Genomic DNA, 23,346 nt, shown 5'->3' with positions numbered 1-23,346 from the left:
CCTAAGTATCAAAACAAAGGCGAATACAAGCTGCATTCTTTGGATGTTCACAGGCAGCTTCGTTTTTACCTTCATAGGACAGCTGGTCATAGGCAATCAGACCAGTTGTTCATTTCTTTTGCCAAATTCAATCTGGGTAAACCGATTTCCAAAGTTTCTTTGTCACGCTGGATTTCTCAGTGTATTCTGTTGGCGTACCAAGCCTCTGGGAGGCCCGCACCGGAGGGAGTCCATGCTCATTCGACCCGGTCTGTCTCTACTTCAGCGGCCTTTAAGTCTAGGGTTCCCCTGGATGACATTTGTTCAGCAGCCACTTGGGCTTCATCTCATACCTTTATTACTCATTACAAGCTGGACGTCACTTCTAGATGTAGAGCATCCTTTGGCTCCGCGGTGCTCTGGAGTATCCTTCCATGATGGCCACCCAAGATTCAGGTAGCTGGGGACTCTGTCCCACAGGTTGCTGACAAATGAATTCTCCTACTTCAGATTTAGAAGTTATGTGCTTACCATAACGTTCCATCTGAGTAGGTGGATTCATTTGTCTGCAACCATCCCGCCCTCCTATCCCCCTGGCCTTGTCAGTTTCCTGCATAGGGTGTGTTACCCTTTGGTTAGGGTAGTTGGTGCAGGGCAAACTCGATCTGAAGTCATGTAGGGAGAGCAGGGCATTATGGGTGAGGGGAGGAGCTAGGAGCTCGTATCCATAGCTGGATAAACCATGCCGGTTCGGATCCATACCCACAGGTTGCAGACAAATGAATCCACCTACTCAGATGGAACGTTATGGTAAGTACATAACTTCTAATTTTCCAAGGATACAGATTCCACTTCCACACCTTACCAACACCAAATAATTGGCCGGACCTACCCCAACATTAGTGGGCAGGGGCTCAACAGCAGGTTCTCTTTCTTCTAAGTATCAGGGCTATTCATGTCCCAGCAGAAGAAAGGGGACAAGGTTTTTACTCAAGACATTCCCTGGTACCCAGAAAAGACAGCTCCTGGCTTCCTATCCTGGACCTCTCTCTTCTAAACACCTTTTCGGTAATCCCAAAATTCAAAATACTAACACTTCAGCAGCTGCTTCCTGTGCTAGGCAAAGATACCTGGTTGGCAACCTTAGACTTAAAGGAAGCTTACCTGCACATTCTAATAAGGGAATCTTGCAGGAAATACCTACGCTTCAGAGCAGGCTCCATGCACCATCAGTTCTCTGCACTTCCCTTTGGCTCATCTACTGCACCCAGGGTATTCACAAAGTGTCTAGCTTCAGCCATTGCATTTTGCAGGCAGAGAAAAATTCAAATATTACCCATACCTGGACGATTGTCTAATTCAGGCAGATAGCTAGGGCATGCTATTAAAACATCTGGCATTTGTAAAAAAACTTCTAACCTCACTAGGGTACACCATAAACGAAAATAAATCTCATCTGGTACCCTGCCAACAGATTGTATTCCTGGGAGCAAGCTTGAACACACCTTCAAAGATGGCTTACCTCATGCCAGAGAAACAAGTTTATTTGACAGCCTACTGACCACAAAGACCCATCTAACTGCAAGGAAAATTTTGCAAGCCCTGGGGTTCATGGCCTCTTGCATTCTACTAATTCCATATGCAAGACTGCATATGAGGAAACTACAATGGTATCTAAAAAGCCTATGGTGTTAACATTCTCAGGACCTGGAATCAATGATTCCTATCATTCCTTGTATAAAGACTGAGTTCCTTTGGTGGGCAGAGGCCTGCCACCTCAAGGGGTTCCCTTTCAATCTACCCCCTGCCGCCCAAACCCTGACTACAGACGCATCAAACTATGCATGGGGGGGGCTCACTTGGCAGGGCAGTGCACTCAGGGCAAATGGAACCAGAGTCAGATGCACCTGCATATCAACCAAAAAGAAATGTTAGCTGTACAGAATTCCCTGACAGCCTTCAAAGACAACATTCTACCAGGACAATTACTGATAAAGACAGACAACACCACAGTTATGTGGTACATAAACAAGCAGGGAGGAACCCCCTCATACCCTCTCTGCAGACTAGCCATGGCTCTGTGGAACACAGCCTTGAGCTATCAAGTGCACCTACAAGCTCAAATCCTGCCAGGCAAGCTAAATTCACTGGCAGACGACCTAAGCAGAAATCTCATGGACCCACACGAATGGAAATTGGAAGCAAAAATATTCAACCTCTTGAGGAACATATGGGGGACTCCAGAGATAGACCTGTTTGCCTCCCCTCGGAATTACCAGTTGGACAAATTCTGCAGAAGGACTCCCCACAATCAAGCTTGGAAAGTGGATGCCCTGTCCTTTACCTGGGAAAGCCTCTTGGTTTATGCCTTTCTCCCTCTGCTTCTCCTCTCGAAGGTTCTGCTAAAGATCAAACAGGAAAAGCCAAGGACAATATTGATTGTACCAGACTGGCCTCGCCAGCATTGGTACCCCTCTTGTGCAGTATGGTACTACTGGATCCATGGCACCTACCTCAGACACCTTCCCTGCTGTCCCAGCAGGCGGGCCAGATTCTGCACCCACAGCTTCAAACCCTGAACCTTGCAGCTTGGCTAATTCCTTCAGCTCTCCAATAGCATCCCTCAGTAAGCAGGTGCTAGATGTCATTCTGGAAGCAAGGAGGCCTAGTACTAGAAAATCCTATGCTGAAAAGTGGAAAAGATACTGTTCCTGGAGCCAGACTCGGGGGATGGGCACAACGGCGACCAGCTTACCTCATATTCTTCAGTACTTAACAGAAATGCTCCACAAGGGCCTATCCTTCTCGTGAATTAAAATTAATGCTTTTGCCATTTCAGCACATTTTAATATTGAACCTCCCCTCTTCTCTCACCCCCTGCTAAAGCAATTCCTCAGAGGGGCTAAACATTTAAGACCCCCCCCCCCAGGCGAGCCTCTACTCCAGCCTGGGACCTTAGCTTTGTATTGGAAAAGCTCACTCTCCCCCCATATGAACCAGCTGCAACTGCAGAGTTGAAATTCCTTTCTTGGAAAACAGCTTTCCTTCTAGCCATCACTTCAGCAAGAAGAGTGTCTGAATTACATGCCCTCACGGCAGTGGAGCCCTTCATTATATTCCATGCAGATAGGGTTTCCCTCAGGCACAATCGTTCCTTTATGCCCAGGGGTGGTGTCTAGTGTGGCCTTAAATCAGTCCATTCATTTGCCTGCTTTTTTCCCTAATCCACAAAACATAGAACAAATACTGCACTCCTTGGATGTGCACAGACAACTTAGATTTTATTTGGACAGGACTAAGCCTCTCAGAAAATCTGAACAGCTGCTAGTTGGCTTTGCTGCAGGGGCAGAGGGGAAGGCCATTTCAAAGCAAACCATTTCTAAATGGATAGCCCATTGCATTAATTTCTGCTATAAGCATCATGGAAAACCTACCCCACAGGGGATAAGATCACATTCCACCAGGGCTGCATCTACCTCTACAGCCTTTCTCAGAGGAGTCCCTACCAGGGACATCCTAGAAGTTGCTACCTGGAGCTCTGTACATACCTTCACCAAGCATTACCACATGCCCATTTTTTCTAAATTCAGAGCTGGTTTTACCACTACAGTCTTGCAGGGCTTAATAGCTGGCCCTAATGCTCTTTAACTTCCTCCTCCCTTCCTTAGCTTTGGGAATCAACCCAAATGTAATGACTACAACAGTGAAACACTAAGAACATAGTACAGTTGTGTACAGTTACCATAAATGTAGATGTTCGAGTGTATTCACTGTTGCAGTCCTGGTTACCCTCCCTGCAACCCCCTGAGTTCTCTTGGCTCTACCCTTGCTTCTTGTTTTAAGCTCTCTGGTGTATTTGCTTTTTGATGGAGGTGTAACATATCATGTAATTGCTTCCCATTGTGGGGGCACCTGACATCTGGGGCAAGAAAAACTGATGTAATGGCATCGGCTGCATGTTTTATACCCCTGACGACCTGACGTCATGGAAGAAGAGAGACCGCATCCGATGCAGGAATCAAAGACTTCGATATTCAGGCCGGCTGAGGGCTATACCTGCAGGCAGATACCCCAAATGTAATGACTGCAACAGTGAATACACTCTATCAGCTACATTTATGGTAAGTGTACACAACTGTACTTTTCAAAACTTTTACTACGTTTAGGTCTTGAGGTCAGCAGATATGTATGCAGTCCCACGACTGCAGATCTGTACATGTAATCAATTTTGAGGAGGTCCATACCTCCTTCAGAATGGGGAATATGTAATCCTTGGTATGCACTGATTTTTATAAATCATTTGAGAACGAAGCGTCCTTGTTTTCCTGTCCAACACCTGTTTGGGCCAGTTACTGACTCTAAGGACAGGAAGAGCAAATTGGTTTAAAGCTTTTACTTTGTTCCTAGATGTCAACGCTGTTTTCAGTATTAATTTGAGTGTTCTAAAATATTCTTTAGTAAGTTTTATTTGCATTTGTTCATGTTTTATTGTTGCTAGTTCATCAATTTCCAAATATTTATGCACTCCCTTGTGCTCAAGTTCTTTTATATCACATTCTTGTTCCAAACTGATGTTTTTTTGGTGCTGCAGCTTTCCTGCTGTAAAGGTTGCTTTTACACATTTATCAAGACCAAATGACATTCTTACATGATCTGAAAAAGTTTTGACCACTTGTAGTTGTGCTTTCAGTTCCTCAGTGTAAAACTGTACAGTTCATCAGATATCTACAAAAAGAAGAGAAAGCCTTTACATTTTTTGTTTTCTGGGAGCCAAATTGTAGCCATGACCTAATTTGTTAAGCAGACGTGACAAATTCAGCTTGGATTATTGCCCTTTGAATTTTTATCCTGGAATAATAATTTGTCCTTTATTATGTCTTAACTGCAAAGTTGTGTGCCACTGTTTCATGGTCACTGTAATATAATTTATCAGTGTAGGGTGTATCTTGTACGTTTTTAAGCACTCTTTTATCCATGAATGTGGGATTCTGTCAGAAGTTTTTTTGTCGTCTATCCATGCCATACTTAGATTCTTCTCCTTTTTACAGTTCTCCATTATGACTTTAACAACAAATGGTCCTTTGTTTCTATGACTTCTTTTACCCTTTGGTTCTGTTGCTATGGTTTGGTTTTCTTCTAAATGACTATAAACTCTGTCAGCATCAAGTTCCTATGTATAGTTTATACATCGTTGGAAAGCAAGTTACTGGCCTATAGTTTTTAGGATAGCTTATGAGTTCGCTCGTAAGTAGGAGCATTGCTTTTCCTGTTAATCAAGCTGGTGTTTGTTCAGGGTGCGCATTCAAACAGTTCTTACTCATGGCTAAATCTTCATGCAAAAATGTTAATACTTTTAGCCAGAAGTTAGGTACTGCATCTGGGCCTGGGGATTTCCAGTTAGGAGCTTTTCATACCTTTGTTTCAGCCTTTCTGGTGGTTGCTTTATCCCATTTCATATACTATACATTTAAACTTATTTACTTCTATCCATTTAGCATCTTTATTTTCCACAGGTCTATATTATAAACACGAAAGTTTACTTACCAGAATACCTAAACGTTGACACATATTCCGCGAACCGTATATACACCGAACGCCCTAAAATGCGAAATTCAAAAAGTCGAACTGTCATAGTTGTCCCACCCCACTGCCCACTACATGCTACCTACACAAACTAAAACCACATACATACACTAACCAAAACCCTACTTCTAACCCTAAACTAAACCCTACTTCTAACCCTACGCTAAATCTTACATATACCACCATGTATGCACTTAACTTAACCTGCACCCTAACCCTAAGGTCCATAATTATCGTACACTTACCTTAAAACGCTAAACCCAAACAAACTAATCCACACACATACACTTAACAAAACCCTACTTCTAACCCTACACTAAATCTAACGTGCATTACCATCTATGCACTTACTTTAACCCGCACCCTAATCCTAAGGTCCGTAACTATCACACACTTACCTTACGGAGCTATACTGCAGAAGGGCCAACCGTGACGATTCGACATTTCTGCTTTCGCGCTTCTGGACGATCTATGTTTTTGCAGTTCGATGAAGACGTGTCGACGTTTAGGCGTTCGGTTAAGTAAACATTCGTCCTTATAATATAGACCCATTTTCCACAGGATCTTAATAGGTATTTCTCCAAAATGTATCTATTTTTTTCTTCTTTTGTTGGTGGTGGTTCAATTCCTTTTGCTTTGTTTCCCAATGCTCTTTAAAACGTTTTTGGGGCATCAGTAAATTGCTTATTTTGCCCTTTTTCTTTATATTTATCTAAGTATCTATGTATTTTCTATATTTTTCTACCTATACTGATACTTTTAGTTTTATTATTTGCGACAGTGCATCCTTCAGTAGGGTCAGACTGATGTGGTTAAAATCCTGTTCTCTAAGTAGTGGCGTAAAACATTTGGTTGTGAAAGGTGTCCGTCATAAATGAAGGCAGTACTATATACGTGCCATAAGCTCTCAAGACCATTTACCCCCTTGCATACATAAGTGCTATTGTGGATTTAGGCTCTGTACGCAGTACAACTCTTGATAGTTTGTGGAAGTGGTAAGATTCAAATCCGAATTTTTCTGTTTCATAAATGTTTGTTTTTGTGTTCCAAAGCTTTTGCTCTTGCGTATTATTCAAATGGTGTGTTCGTTTTTGTTAAGTGCAGTTGTGTAACTTAATATTGTCTTTCCACAGGATTTCATCCAATATGAGACTTCCCACGTGACTTTCTTCTTTAGCATATGTTAAATTTTCCTAACAGCAGATTTATTTGAAAATGCCGTTAGACAGTAGATTTTCACTTTGGGAGAAACTAGTAAAACTGCAATGGCCATCTTCTACAAAATTAGTATATCTGTACTCAGAGATGTTCAGAGACGGCTTCTTTTAAATCACTGAAAAAAGACTGAATTTACTGCAGAATAAAGCACATAATCACATTGGTTTCAAAACTCTGTGTCCATCTTGGCAACCACATTGCATTACTCGCTGATATTTCCATTTAGCAATTACAGATATTAGAGCTCTCCTAATGCAGCTTATTGCCTCTTGGCACATTTAATAAAGCAGTACTCTTATCTGTGACAGGAGTGTGTGGCTAGAGACCCGTATGTTGAAGCTTGTTGGTCTAAGGCTCTGTTCTGAGCTGTTGATTGGCTATTTTGCCCACTACTAAGGTTTTTTCATTTATTATAAAGCCCAGAATTTGTGCGGGTTTGCTTGACGCACACTATTGCTCACTAACTGGCACTAATGGACAGTTGCGATTACTATTGGTGGATACAGGGAAAAAAAGTTCTGCACATTAAATTTCCCCTTAGCTGTGGTCTGTTCTATAATGGGCCATTTTTATGGTTGTACTTCCCTTTTGGTCTACAGACCAGTACAATCTCTGAGCTACCCACTGTTTTTCTCATCTATACTAGTGAACTACCCTCTCACAAGACCCCCAACTGGTCATTTTTGGTCAATCCCTGTTAACAACCGCACCCTTTACCTAGCACTATGGAAGGACAATACCCCACCATTTCTCCTGCCTACCTGGTCAAATTGGGCATCGTGAGGCAATGTAGCAATTGCCTAATGTACACTGACAACCCACTTCTTTTAAGATACTCCCAACTCAACATGCAAGAGGTGCATCTACATAAAAAGCAGAATTAGAGCTGTCTCACTCACCAGTCTGTATACCTGACCCTTTGCACGTTGCCAACACTCATCTCACTGCCATCAGCTACCATGTAACCAAGACATAACCCCACATGTGCAGAGGTCCTCTCTAAATACCTACCCAAAACGCAGAGACCTCCCAAACACTAGCACATGCACATAGTTCACTTACCGATAAACACAGTACACAAGCCAATGTCTCATCAAGTAAGCCCTTAAGATGTAACACAAAACCAAATGTACTAGTCATGGATGATTCTAAGGAGAAGTTCACTGTTGGCTATCTGTCTGGTGCCAGAATCCAGAACGTCACACACACACACTCAAGTCTCTCAGCAGCAAGTACTGTTATGACTCTGTCATAGTACATGTTGATGTGAACGACATGAGACATACCTCTCTGGACTATATGAAGAGAGCCATGACTGAGCTGTCTTGTGTCCCAGGCAAGAATGTCCGTAGTCTTAAGCAGCATACTACCCTCCTCTAGGATGATACCACAATACAAGCAAAAGATGATTGACTTCAACAATTGTCTTAGTTTTTGTTGACATTCAAAGGGAGTCCAGTTCCTGTCAGCCTGGGATGATATGGTTGATAGATACCAATGCTTTGCCAGAGACAGTCTTCACCTGTTACCCCTAGGTTTTGGCTTCTGGCAAAGGCTCTTGCCTCCCTCATAGTTCCTTTTTTTAGGCAGTGTCACAAGTACAACATTTCCAACATAAATTGCTCCTCAGAAAACAACATCAAGGTCATGCTGCTAAATGCTAGCAGCTGAAACCTAAAACTGTACTCATTAGAAGCTGCCCTCTCCTTGGAGGATGCTGATGTCTATGCTGTTAGAGAGACCTGGTTCAAGGCTGCGGAAAGTACCCCAGCCATACTGTATTACAATGCCTTCCACTCGCTCAGACCATCAAATGAGAACGAGAAATCTAGAGGAGTAGCAGCAATCAAATACTTCACATTGGTAAGACTAAATGAGCCCCTCAAGTTACTGCAAGTATAACTTACTTTAAGTAAAACTCCTCTCCAAATGATCACCAGTTATAGGACCCGCACCATGAACCAGGACACCCACAATGCCTGCCTGGACCTCCTGAACTCCCTCAATATACCACCAAACACCCTGGTTTTGAGAGTCTTCAACTACCCATCGATAAATTGGTTTAACTACACCTGTACTAATGCACTCGCCAAGAGATTTTTGAATTTTGTAAACTCTGATGCCCTGGACCAGTTAGTTGATACCCACGCTAGAGGTTCAAACATTCTGAATGTAATACTTACGAACATGAGTGATCATTGCACCACCCCAAGTGTACATTCATCCCTAGTGAGATCTGATCATAGGTCAGTCACACTAGATGTAAGAATCGCGTCTGACCCTCCCCCTGCTGAAACTAGACTAAAAATTTCTCCAAAGGAAACTACAGTCACTCACAAGATGATATTAGTTTCACAGCCCTTACACCTACTGATGGCAAGGATACCTTTGCCGAGGTTTATACCAAAGCCTTGTACAAACACCTTAACAGCTGCATCGACTCAGCTGTACCAGAAAGGATAAAAGTAAGTTCCTTACAAAAAAACAAAGCTGCTTTGTGGCGATCTGCTATAAACAGGCTATCTAACAGGAGAAAGAAACTGCTGTCTAAAAACAGTAGGAGATGGTCTCTCCTTGGCCTAAATAAGCAAATAAGACCCCTAGTGAAAAATCCAAAGCTGACTACTAATCTAAATTGGCCACCCTTGCTAAGGGTAACCATAAAGCATTTGTCGGCTACAGCCGCAACCTCAAAGGAAAGTATCATATTTGTACAGAACATGTTGTGAATGGTACAACATATACTGAACCTGGTGATCTTGCTAACCTGCCGGCAGGTTCAGTGAGAACTTCTCCTTCCTGTCTCTGTCCAGTATGCTACAAGACATCCCTCCTACATGTCCTCCCCCAGAAATCTCTGAGGAGCAGGTCCTTAATGCCCTTTCCAAGGCAAAAAACACAGCCTCTGTGGGACCAGACAGCCCTGGCTGCATCCTAAATTGCTTAAAACAAGAGTTTGCTGTACCTCTGAGTACCTTCTTTAACCACAGTCTGAGCACTGGGTATGTTCCTGCAGAATGGAAAACTGCCATTGTCATCCCCTTCCACAAAGAGGGTTCATCTGCTGACTCCAGGAATTACAGACCCATAAATCTGACCAGCCTCATATGCAAGACCATGGAGAGAATCGTCACAGTCCTTATCAACAAGGATATAGGAGACCTCCAAACAATAGACCCTTCCCAGTTTGGTTTTGTCAAAGGGAGAACGTGCCTAGTAAACTTGGTGGACTACTTTGAGCAGTCACCAAAGCCCTGAATGAAGATAAAACTGCACACTCCTTATTTAGACCTAGCAAATGACTTCGACACTATCCCCCACTCAGGTGTCATTGATAAACTTACCCAACTGAATGTAAACCACTATATAGTCAGGTGGATTGCTAATTGGCTCACCAGTAGAACACACACTTAAACTAGGGGACTCTTCATCCGCCTCCAGACCAGTAACTAGTGGAGTACCACAGGGCTTGGTGCTGGGGCCCCTATTGTTTGGAATTTACTTTTCAGAGGTACAGGGCAAAACAAAGGCCATATGGCTGACAAAGTTTGTAGCTGACTGCAAACTGGGCACGATCATTGAATCCCCTAGTGACATTGACACCCTTTAGGAATGTCTTACTCAGACCAACGATTGGTGTCAAAGTCAGGGACTTTTACCACATTAACAACTACATCTTAAGTACCCAATCAGTGGTAAGAGATTTGGACACACAGGTTAACAGCAGCCTCTCCTTTGACCACCATGTGTCCTCAGTGGTAAGGAAAACCTTCTGTGTTGCCCATCTCATCAATAATGGCATTGCTTTCTATAAAAATAAATAAATAGGTTATACCCCTCCTGTACTCCCTTATCAGACCAATTAGAGAGTATAATGCACCCTTTGGCATGTACCTCGCCAAGCACCTCCAACAGTTGGAGAGACCTTTAGAGTCACCTTACAAGAAAATGCAAGGTGTCCAACACCTGCCTTATGCAGATAGACTAAAATCCCTATCACTGTACACTGTATCTTACAGACTCCTCAAGGGTGATCTCTCACTAGCCTATAGGGCAACTGCAGATGCTGCCGTGATGGAAATGCTGCACATTAGCAAGACAGTGGTACTCGCTGCACCTGCTCCACTGACCTCAACATGAGACGAGACATTAAAAGAGACCTGCTGGAGAGACAGGTTCATCTCCTAGAGGCTCCCCCTACTCTGGAATAAGCTTCCATTCCTAGTAAAACAGAGCCCCTCACTGACTGTTTTCAAGCGTAATCTGGGTAATTGGATGGGGAATCGAAAATTCACCCCAGGGGTTTCACCGGTGTCCCTTCTGGATAGGGGCAGCAGGTGTTGTCAGGTCTGCTAACCACACCATTAAAGAGGGGAAAAACATGGCTAAGTTTGTAAGGGCCTCAGGGCTATTAGCCTAGTAACCTCCTATGATCTACATGTCTTTGTGGACTGTCGTTGCTGGTGTAAGTATAATCATATCAAGTCTGTGTATTCCTGTAACTGCGTTAAGGAACCTGTCATGAAAGTGCAGTGCAAGGCAGTGACAGAAAATAACACTGAATGTCTGCATCATAGAGTGCTTCCACTGAAGAGACCCTCTCAAATGTACATGTTTATATGCATAGATTAATGTTCCTGGTGTTACGGGGTGGTACTTCCTGTGGTTTATTTTATGACTTTACATTTATTTAAGGTGTTCTGGATGCTTGAGTATAGTGAGTCTTTGCTTGTGAGTCAATTGTAAGTAGGTCGCATTTTATGGAGGATAGCTTTGGGGTTGGTAAAAGGCTTGTGTGTTGATATGGAAGCTAATGGTTATATGCACAAGTTGAAGCTATAGAAATTCTGCATGGTTATGAAATAATGTAGTGATACCACACTTCAAGAGCAGTGTCTTACTGATCCTTGAAGATCCTTATCTGAGGAGACGCTAAAGAAAAGTCAGGTTAGAGTTAAAGATATTTATGAATGCCACGATTGTTGACATGAGTGAAGGCTTCGGTGTTGTATATATTTTAATGAATGGTTGTCATATTTGAACTGTTGATAAAACATCAGAGCATATTTTCTTAAGATGTTCCAGACATGATCATTTTTTGCTCTCCACTGCTGAGTCAAGCTCTCATATGCCAGCATCCCAATAAGATGCCCTTACATTTCACTGTTGCAGGATTCTTAACCTGAGGGATCCCCTGCAAAGGGTGGCCTGACATCCGACCAGTATACCAAAGCCTTTAGTTTAAGGATATGCTGTACATCACACGTATGCTCCCAGCGCTAAGCACAGGGCATAAAGGTGATGTCCAGATGTATCATCCTCCGAACTTTTCTGCCACCAGTCTGAATGCCATATTTGATAATCAGTCTAATTGTTAGAGTAGTTTGCTGGTTTACCTAGTCATTTTCAGATAAGTATCCCGTTGGGGTTCTCTGCTTATCCTTTTCTTTTACACTTGTGTTGTTGTGGGATTTTGTGTCATCCAGAAAGGGTAAATGCCAGTCTGGGGGACAAATTCCTCATACAGACTGTCACGAGCAGTGCTTGTTTTATTTAAGTTCTTCTCATGGCCATACGTCCTGTACGATGTTAGGCTTTTTTTCCCAAAGACCTTACATAGTCTTTCATCCCTATGGTGAAAACTAGTGTCTAAAGCTTTTAGCTAAAGAGACTATGGAGGGTACTTCCTGGTCTGAGGGACAGACTTCTTCGAAGAAGAAAGCCAAAAAGTCAGATCAAATTCTTCAGCTGTGCTGCCTCCACCAGACGTCCTCCTGAGTTGGTGAAAGCCCGGAGGATCATCCGATTCTTGTGCTGGGTTCCCTCTGCCTCGACTGATTCAGAGGCTGGCTTGGATCCAGCTTCTCGTACATCCTCTGAGGCCTTACAGACATCCACTTCAGATGTTCAGGGGGAACCATGGCTGACTGTCACCGAAGGGCCTAGGGGGGTTCCTTAGATACTGGTGAGGGAGGAAGTCCTATCTACAATAAATGAGTGTAGGCCGACAATGGGCCCTTCTACATTTCATAAGGAGGAGTCCCTTTAGAAAAGAAGCAAAAGACAAAACATTTCTTTCCTGCTCCTAAAGACCATCATAGTCAATGGCAGAATTTTACATAGGGCTTGTTCAGTGCTCTCATGGCCTTAGACTTCCCAGGGGATTTCTGTCCCAGTTCCCCCTTGGTCATCTTCCACTCCTTAGGATAACTAGGGAACAGGATTCCTCTCAGGAAGAAAAGGATTCTGATGAGGAATCTCTGGCCTATTCTACTCTGATTCCTTCCCCTTTGGAGTATGGCTCTGAGGAAGAGGAGTCTGCTCATCCTGAATATCCTTTTGAGGAGATTTTCTTTGGGGATAGTATTTCCAGGATGATGGAATTTTTTAAATGAGATTGTGCCCAAGTATCTAAAGTTCAGAGAAAGTATTATGTGCTCCTTCAGATGGAGTCTCCCAGACCCTCTGCTGTTCCTCCTGTTTTGGCTGCTTTATTACATGCCTTTTGTTGTGCGTCTCAGGCCCCTGACTCACAGCCCTCTGGTCCTGCATAACCCAATTGGTTTTATAAAGTGCCTGATGACTGCAAATTCCTTTATAAGTGTCCATCTGCTGACCCTTCAGTGGTCTCTGTGGCATCTGACAAGCCGCCTAAATTACTGTCTTCTACCATGCTCCTTCCTTCTGATAAGGACTGCAGGACTAGGAAAGTGAGGGTTAAAAGGTTTATACTTCAGCCACCCCTAGCCTTCTGGGCTGTTAATTATCAGACTCACATGACCAAGTATATTTTGGCTGTTCTTTCTCAGACTTGAGATACCTTGTCCATGGTAGGGACTTCTTCCCAGGTAGCTCGCTGTTGCATTAAATATAGCTATGATGCAGCAGATGCTTCTTTTAGGTCTGCTGCTTTTGGCTCTGTGTTGGAGGTATTCCTGGCTATGGCTTCAACCTCTTCCTGATGATATTAAGGCTAAGGTGATGTATGCTCCTCTGGACAACAAATTTTTCTTTGGTGCTGCTGATTTGTTCAAATCACTGCAGGAATAAGTCAAGGCGTTACAGGGCCTGAAACATATTTTTGTTTCTCCTGTCCCAAAGTTTCCAAGAAACTATCCCAATAAACTGGCTTTTGTTAGAGGGCAGTCTCGTCCTCCTCCTAAAGACAAGAAAGGTGGTAGGAGGGCTCCCCAACTAAGTCTACCCAGACCTCTACTGCTCTGAAACCTTCCTTTCCTTTTAAACCAGGTGCTGTCTGACTTCCTGGTTCTTTCCAGCCACATTCCTCTTTCACACCATCTTTCTCAGTCTCTTCTTGTTTGGTTAAGCATAACACCGGACTCCTGGGTTCTTTCCATCATTTGCCAGCGGTATTTCATGGTTTGAATATCTCTTCCCCCTTTCATGGGTATTCCTCAGCCACTTCAAGACCAGTTGAACTTCTTTCCAGAGGTGCTTTGGTGTCTTTTGTCTCTGGGAATTATTGAAGAGATTCCAGCTGCTCAAAGGGGGAAGGAGGTTTATTCCAGAATGTTTTTGGTTCCTAGGAAAGAGGGCACTTGGAAACTCATTCTGGATCTTTCTCACCTGAATAACTTTCTGAAGGTTCCTTCCCTGTGAATGTTATGCCTTCAGACTTTGTTCCCTCTGCTGATTTCTTCAGGCTTATTTAGTTTCTCTGAATCCCAAGGATTCCTACCTCCATATCCCTATTCATCCCCTTTTCAGAAAGTATTTACGTTTATCTGTTCCTTCCTGGCATTTTCAGTTCTGTGCTTTGCCCTTTGGCTTCTCTACTGTCCCAAGGGTAATCACCAAATGCCTAGCTCCTTTGATTGCTTTTTGCAGGCTCAAGGGCATTCAGGTCTTCCCTTGTTTAGATAGCCTGCTTATTCAAGCCTCCTCTATAGAGATTCTTTTATAGCACCTTCAGTTTGCCATTGCTCTGTTGCAAAACATGGGGTTCACTGTAAATTTTCAAAAGCCCTTCCTGTCCCCGTCACAGGATCATGTTTTTCTGGGATGCAGGATTCAGAATGTTCCTATGTTTGTGTCCCTGCCTTCACCCAAGGCTTTGACTCTGATTTCCTTTTTTCAGTCCCTTCATCCTCTGACTTTGATTTTAGACAGGGAATTTCTGAGGGCTCTAGGATTCACAGCATCCACCATCCCTATGCTTCCCTTTGCCAAATTGCACATAAGAAAGCTCCAGTGGTATCTAAAGTCAGTTTGGCTTCAGCATTCTCATCCTTTAGAGTTTCCATTTCCTGTTCTTCCATGTCTCAAGTTGGAATTTCAGTGGCGGATTCACCAACTGACTTTGAATGCAGGACTCCCCTTTCAACCCCCACTTCCCTCTTAGGAGCTGTTCAGACACCTCAGGTGGTGGTTGCAAGGCTTCCTTCAGAAATCTAAAGTGCAAGGCCTTTTGTCTCTTCAGCAACAGAAGTAGCACATCAATATCAAGGAAATGAGAGCTCTTCTGTTGGCTCTTAACTGCTTTCCGTCCTCTGTTTTCTCCAGGGCCCCTAAAAATCATTACAGATAACATCACAGTGATGCGGTACATCATAACGTCACAGTGATGCGGTACATCATAACGTCACAGTGATGCGGTACATCATAACATCACAGTGATGCGGTACATCATAACGTCACAGTGATGCGGTACATCATAACGTCACAGTGATGCGGTACATCATAACGTCACAGTGATGCGGTACATCAACAAACCAGGGGGGACAAGGTCCTATATTCTTTGCAGGTTAGCACTTCATGTTTGGTAGCTAACTGTTCAGTACCAAGTGACACTTCAGGTAGTGTACATTTCTTCAAGTCAGAATTTTGTGGCAGACTCCCTGATCAGGTCCATAACACATTCTCATGAGTGGATGCTTTACAGGTATGAGTTTCTGGACATTATCCACCAATGGGTTATACCTCAAGTAGATCTCTTTGCCTCGCTTCTGAAAAGGCAGCTTCCTCAATTTTGTGCCAGGACTCCATGTCCTCTGGCCTAGACGGTGGACACCTTCTCTTTTTCATGGAAGGGGAAGTTTCTTTATGCCTTCCGTCCCCTTCCTGTCATTCCAGAAGTCCTGTGCATGATCAAAATCTTGCTGGTGACTCTGTTTTGGCCTAGACAGCATTGGTTCCCTCCTACTTCTACAGTCATCACAAGTTACCTCACTGGGTGGATCTTCTCACACAAGACAAGGGATTTCTCATCTATCATCACCTGTCCACTCTTCAACGGACACTGTGGGTGATAGGAATTTGATTCTCTATAGGCACCTTTTTACTGAGGATGTGCTTCAGGTTCTGCAGGAGGCCAGGAAACCCACAACTAGGAAGTCCTACTTATCCAAATGGAAGAAGATTTCTGATTGGTGTCTTTATCATAACCTGGACCCACTTACTGTGGATGTTCCTTTGGTTGTCTCTTATTTGTGTGAATTGCTCAATGCTGGGTTGGCATAGTCTTCTATTAAAGCCCACATCCCAACTATTTCTGCATGTCTGCCTGTAGTTCCTCATTTGGCTTCTAGGTTAGAGGCCAAACAGTTTCAAAGGCATCCTTCATATTAGACCTCCCAGGAAGCCCATCCCGCCTTCCTGAGATCTTAATTTTGTTTTGGAGAAATTGACACAGGCTGCTTTTTCAGCCTGTAGTTTCAGCTTACTTGTACCATTGCTTTTGGAAGACTGTTCTTGTCTTGGCCTGTATTTCTGCCAGATGGGTGTCTGAGCTTGAAGCCCTTATGGCTGTTCCTCCTTTAGTTTTCTATAAGGACAGTGTCCCTTCATATTAATCCTTCTTTTTATACCCAAGGTGGTAAATGAGTTGTCTCTTAATCAGTATATTCATTTGCCCACTTTTTTTCCCTTCTCTGAAATCTGCTAGTGAGAAGGTGTTGCACACTATGGATGTGCATAGACAACTCAGATTTTATTAGGATAAAACTAAAGCTTTTCAAAAATCTGAACAGCTTTTTGTTTCTTTTCATCCTAGATCATTAGGTTTGGCAGTTTCCAAGCAGACTATTTACTGTTCGATTTCTAAAGCCATTTCCTTTTGTTATTCTTATCATTGTAAGAGCCTTCCTTCAATGGTCAAGGCTCACTACTAGGGCAGTGGCTTCTTCTGGTCCTTTTTTCAAGGGTTTATATACTAATACTGTCCTTGAGGCAACTACCAGGACTTCTGTGCTTACTTTTACCAAGCACTACAAGTTAGATAACCTATCCAGGGCTAGAGCTAGTTTTGCTAGGGCCATTTGTCATGGGTTCCTAGAAGGCTGTGCTGGTCCTTCCTCCTTCCTGAGCTTTTGCACTCTTCCTAGTGCTAAGAATACTGCAGCAGTGAAATAGAAGGACATAGTACAGTTGTGTAAAATCTTACCATAACAGTAGATGTCCTTCACTTCACTGTTGCAATATTCACTCCCACCCTCCTTCCTCTGGTCTTTTGTCCCTCTGGATGTGTATGTTACCCTCAGGTATCCTAGGGCTGGCATTCCTCCTGGGGATTTCAGTTCTGAGGATATGTCCGGACGTCACCTTTATGCCCTATGCCTAGCACACAAGAGCATATGTGTGATGTATGGCATATACTTAACCTAAAGGCTTTGGTATACTGGCTGGATGTCTGGCCTCCTTTGGCAGGGGATCCCTCATGTTAAGAATACTGCAACAGTGCAGAGAAGGACATCTGCTGTTATGGTAATATTTTAGACAACTGTACTTTCTGTTCTTGAAGACTCCCAGTCTATGGCATCATGATTTCTTCCACACCATGGAGGCGTCTGTCTACTAGGAGAGCTGTGTAGGGAATACGGGCCTCTGACACCTGCATGCAGGTTCTAGCAGTTCTGTCTGTTATGCAACTCCCACTGGAATGGGGCCAGTCAATGAGCCCTCATACTATGGCTTTCCCATAGGGTTGGTACTTGTCCATAACCCCCCCCCCCCCAGCATGCCAAAGCTATGTCTTTTGGTTGAGCAGTTAGTGAGATGCGTAGTCTTAGAATATGACCATTTCAGGCCTTAGGGAAAGTGTGTCCTCAGCCATGCCACTACCCAGTCCAGCAATTTTTCCAAGACCTGTCCCATACCAGGCTTCATGAATTAATTTGCCTACATAAGCACAGTCTCACTTCTCCCCAAGACTGGCCTGCCAGTCTTTCCTACCAGCTGCATCAGATGCCCAAGCTGCTTATTGACCATCCATCTATGCCACCCAGTTGTCTCAAATGTGGTCAGTTTTAGCCTTTAATTTTGCATATTTATGTTGAAAATATTTCTGATATTTCAACACATGTAATAATATATCTATAATATAGAGAACAGATATTTTATTAATTATGTAGAGAAGGTTATATTTCCTAGAACTTGGATCCTTTTGAAGCGACATACTGATGAACTTTTATTTAATAAAACTTGGTCAGTGAGTACAGCATTGAAAAGTTTACAGTTTTGGTTGTGTCAAAATGAGTGAGTGGTTGATTATAGTTTTCTGATGTTCTTTCATGTGTATATCACTTTTTCCTATTTTTGTATGTTTGTCTTTGAATATTTTGTATTTCTGTAATGTTTTGTTCTAAGCTTTTTTTCAGTAAGTGTAATGGTATGTTTTACAGCCACCTGAGTTACTGCCCAGTTAGACAAACATGAAGGAAGGTACTATTAGATGTGCAGCCCCCTGCCCCAATGCTGCAGTCCAACAGTGTGAATAACAGAAAAACAAATTCAGTCCTGTATCTTAGACAGTTACTGCTGCCTTCATCTTGTATAGAGCCTCATGATGGAATGAGATGCAAGAACAGGCTTGTATACACAGTTTAAGGAAAAGGACAGAGCTGAAAGAAGCTAATGTGTGACACTTAAAGGAGGTCAATTTAAGGCAAACAGGAGTTTAAGGTAGTACTGTCAGTGTGACTTATCAGTGGAAGAGATGAATTGCTAGAATTAAAAGGTGCAGTTACAAAGAGGCTAGCTGCATCACTCTCTGGTGGAACTAAGGGGTCATATTTTTTTTTGCTAGATTGTTTACATATGTCAGTCTGTCTGCTGTCCATCTGTAATAAGTAAAGCTCTGGCATAAGTTACAAAGAAGTCAATATCAAATGACATTGTAGGAAGTATTGCACTTTCTGTTTAGTTCGCATGGGGTTTGGGAGTTTTAAATCTCTTCCTGAAAATTGTATTCCTTCTTTTTTTGTAAAGACTGGGGTTTGAGAGTTCTGCGTCTGTTCCTGAAAATTGCATTCTTTGTTTTTCTGTTTTGTTTTTCTTTGCCTGGTGTAGTGGTTTGTACTGTCTTTGCCTGTGCAAGTAGTATAAGGTTAAGATACATTTGTCATTGAAGTGTGTTTTAAGGGAAGAGGTTAGATTTGGCTTTATGGTATCTTCTGCCTAAGGCTTTTTAGATAGGATGATGTGCTCTTAATGGCCAAGAATCATGTCCTGCTTAGAAAGGGCCTTTGTGCTTGCTTGAATAAATTTACCTAGGTCTGTCCTAAAGCTTGTGTTTTCTTGTTTAGGTTACGTCCCTCAGACACAGATCGCAGAAGACAGATATGGAAAATGTTTCAGAGCTTGCTTGTTACGTATAGTCGACTAAGAGAATTTGACCAGAGTTTCCTTGTAGAGGTATGTTCATCTTTTATTTAAGTTTCCATTTTTACATGACCATAACAATGGGCAGAAATCAATTCTTGATTTTATATTTATTGAATTGGTCTTTCTTTTTCCTTGATACTTATTAATGGGTCTATATTAAGTGATTGAACGTTTAGTTAATCGAATAATTAAACGTTGATCACTAAATGTCGAAGACCCAAAACCGCAAATGGCAGTTTCCACTCAGGGAAATGAGTATTTTGGCCGTTTGTGGATTTTGCCCTTTCTTCAGTGTGGAGCGATCTGTGAGTAGGTATATTTAGTTGGGGGGGGGGGGCACAGCCCCACCACACTTCATTTTTGTTTGTTTTTTGTTTTTTTTTAGGTAGGACAATGGTATTGTTTCCCTGTGTGGAAACTGCCGTTCGTGGTTTTGGGTCTTCGACATTTAGCGGTAGACGTTTAGTTATTCGATTAACCAAATGTTCGATCATGTAATATAGACCCCTTATTAATACCTAATATTCCTTTTATTATAATTTTAAATTAACTCCATGTTTTTAATCCTTTCATATGACATGAATGTTTATTGGGGGCACACTTCTGCTCTTGTTTGTAATAGTCATTGACTGGATGACTTTGTGAACTAAAATTCTTTCTTAACATGTTACTCATTGCAGGTTTGGTGATGCCCTGCTGTAGTATTTACATCTCTGCTTTATGTTCTGGTTGGTCAGTATACTTTTACAGACGTCTCAAATTATATTTTGAGACAGTTGACCAATTGTTCAAAAGTTTATTTCAGCAAGGAAAGTCCGGCTCAATCCCCCCTATTAAGTTACTCAACTTTGAGAGTGCACACACTCCGGTTAGAAGGAAAAAATGTGGCTTTAATGAAAAACTAAATCTGTGCTTTTCTGGGTTTGTTCACCATCAAGAGTTTTTTTAATAGAGTGGGTTTTGGGGTTTAAGCCATTACTTGGGGATCTGTATTTTTATTACAATTCCTAGGTAATATGTAGTGATGAAGTCACTATATCTTTGTCGCTGTATTCACATTGTATGATAGGATATGCAGCTCACTATTTGGGTACTTTGCCTTGCAAACAGTGATGAAATGCAAATCAGCATCTGTGAGTAGTTGCAGATAAGTTTTATGCAAGTCCACCCTAACTCCCGTTGATTCCAATTGGTATATTCTTTAATACACTTTACAGCAATAGTCTGCCCATCATATACATAATTTGTCAACTGTTTATAAAAAAAATATTCCCATAAATGAAATTAATACATTTAAAAATCTGTTACAATTGAAAGTATTTTTCTCAGAATTTTGGGCAGAAAGGTTTCTGTTCATGACAACCTGTAAATCTCAGAATCTGTCTGGTTCCTTTTCTGATTTCAGCCACAGTTTAATTTCTCCAATAATTTAGGAATTTTGCATACCATGACAGGCTTGACCCCCATTCCTAAGTCGGGATATGATTAGAGCTCAAGACACTAGTGTTATTTCAGTCTTAGATGTTTTCCAAGAATGGTCTCCTCAGCACCCGCTTTCTGTCCAGAATTGTCTCCTAGCAGGTTCATTGTTAAGTTGTAGGCTAGCTGCCTTTGCACGCCATTTTATGACTATCAAATTTCCGTTTTGGTGCTTGAATTAACATAGCCCATTTGGTGTTAAACTGACCTTATCCATCTCATGGTCAATAATTATATGGTACTTTTAGTAAGAATAACTAGGATCATACCACAGTTGAGAGGATTCATGCATAAAGCATACCACTGTGCATTAGTACTACAGGGGGCAGTCCTGGAATACATTTTCTATTACCCATCTGTAGATCAAAGCTCTGCTTGAATATGGACAAGGTTGAGCTTTGTTTTATGCAGATGGGGAGTCTGTCCAGAACAGTGGTTCCCTCTGTGAGATGTATCCTTTTCTCTGAACTGTTTTGTTGATGTTTCAGAAGAAGTTTAGATCCCTGGACTGAGCATTTCTGATGCCATTTGACTTGCAGATGTGCACTAGGTCCTTCTGTACTGGGTCGGAGGGCGCCTTGTACACCAGGCACAGGTCAACTCGTAGCAGTCTGTAGAGTACGGAGTACAGTGACAGGACTTGTCAGTTTGTACATGTGGGACATATTGTTGTATCCTTTTAGTAAGCTATCTGTGTGGGTGTTCTAGTTGTTCCATGTGTCTGAACAGATACATGCCAAAGAAGGTATTATAGTCAATGAAAGAACTAATGATGGCTTAGTAAAAGGGGATAATGACATGTATTGATCTAGTTGAAATCCATTTGTTTATAAACCTGTGCAATATATGGATGTTCTTATGATAGTGGGGTTGTTAGTTGAAAGATGAATCCCTGTCCACATAAATATCAGAATCCCAAACAACTGGAATAGCTCTTGAGAGTATTGTCAGTGTGATAGTTTCCCATTGCTTTCATTTGTGCATGGAAGTTCTTGTATTTTACGACTTTGTGTTTTTCTGTGCATAAGCCACTGTAATTGCTAGGTGTAGCAGTTTCAATGAACAACACTACTTTTGTGGTGTTCGTGGACTAGTGTACTTGGTTTTCTTGTGTCAGGTTTTTGAACTATTGGTAATGGCTTAACCCAGGTAATAAAAACTTCAACATTCTCTGTAATGTGTCTTATGTACTACTACTATATTAGTGTTTGCACAATCCCCAGTGCGGCAGTCTTGCCACATTATTGTGCCTTTCAGTTTAGCGGCCCCGTGCCATGAGTGTATCACAACCAGCAGCAAGATTTGCCACTGTTTCCAGTTCAGTTTTACAGAACTTGCATTTGTCTGTTTCTCCATTGTTTTCAGTGGACTTCGTAAACCAATGTGTACCTAATCCACTCTCCTGAGCAGCATTCATTAGCCTTTCATCATTTAGTTTCATTTTTCTTGTCCTTAACCATTACTGCCTAAAACCATGGTCATCATGAAGTTGTTACAGAAGAGCTTGTTCTTGAAGGGCTAGGAAAGTTGGACACAGGCAATGCCATGGAGACCTTAACCAGTGTTTTTCCTTCTGTACTAGAATGTCATTGTTACTTGAAATTTGTTACAAGACAATTTCTGAGTTTATTTTATGTTTAAAATCCCTTCTTCAGTCTCTGTTAAGATGGAAATTTGTTTTGAAGTACTTGTGCTCTCCAGCTGCTGTTAAATGTACTGATTGTTTTTTTTAGTAGTCTGATATTCAGTCTGTTGATGCAAATCATTTTGTTGGCAAATGGTAGATTCTTTTTTTTTTCCATTGATGAAAGTGGTGATTCCTATGAGATTTTATTAATTTAATGTCTGAATAGATCAAATGGGGTAATGTAAATGTCCAGGCTTTGAGAGTTAATTTCTAGATTATATGACTTTAAGCAGGGTAGAGCTATTAGAATTTGTATCATCTGGTACATCGGGATGGCTAAAGGAATAAGATGGAGACTAGCTGCTTGTGACCACCTTTATCAGCACATCTCAGACTGAAACACCATGCGTGATATGACCATACACCAGAGTGTACTCTGCCCTCATTTTAAGACAAAAGTTCCCACTTTTAAAGAGTAGTCTACTTAGGTGTGAGTGTGTGTGGGCACCTCCACCTCCGATAACAGACCTGTCACTAACGGACTTCCCCAGGGATCTGTCCTGAGACCCCTACTGTTTGGCATCTACTTCTCAGAGGTCCAGACAAAGACAAAAGGCCTGTGGCTGACCAAGTTTGCAGATGACTGTAAGTTGGGTGCTGTCATTGACTCCCCAAATGATAACTTACTGCAAGAGGGTCTCACAGCAACTAATGACCGGTGCCAAAGTCATGGCCTAAAGCTAAATGCAGAACAGTGTATCATATCAAAAACACAGCCTTTACTGATTACCACATCAACGGCAACCCCCTCTCAGGTTGATAACCTCACATTTGAACAT

The 23,346-nt window shown here is 42.2% G+C and overlaps 1 protein-coding gene across 1 annotated transcript in view; it reads left to right on the top strand.

The window, feature by feature from the left end:
- Positions 1-23,346, top strand: part of HPS1 (HPS1 biogenesis of lysosomal organelles complex 3 subunit 1) — a 946,304-nt gene that overhangs the window by 372,423 nt on the left and 550,535 nt on the right. The window contains exon 5 of the mRNA XM_044056829.1: positions 19,323-19,431. Within this exon, the coding sequence (XP_043912764.1) occupies positions 19,323-19,431 (109 nt within the window). The remainder of the gene's footprint in view (positions 1-19,322; positions 19,432-23,346) is intronic.

This window comes from Protopterus annectens, chromosome 14.part0 (assembly GCF_019279795.1).
Source record: "Protopterus annectens isolate FY-2018-M chromosome 14.part0, PAN1.0, whole genome shotgun sequence".
Lineage (NCBI taxonomy): Eukaryota > Metazoa > Chordata > Ceratodontiformes > Protopteridae > Protopterus > Protopterus annectens.
The sequence above is the reverse complement of the archived record's forward strand: the minus strand, read 5'-3'. Positions and strand labels throughout refer to the sequence as shown.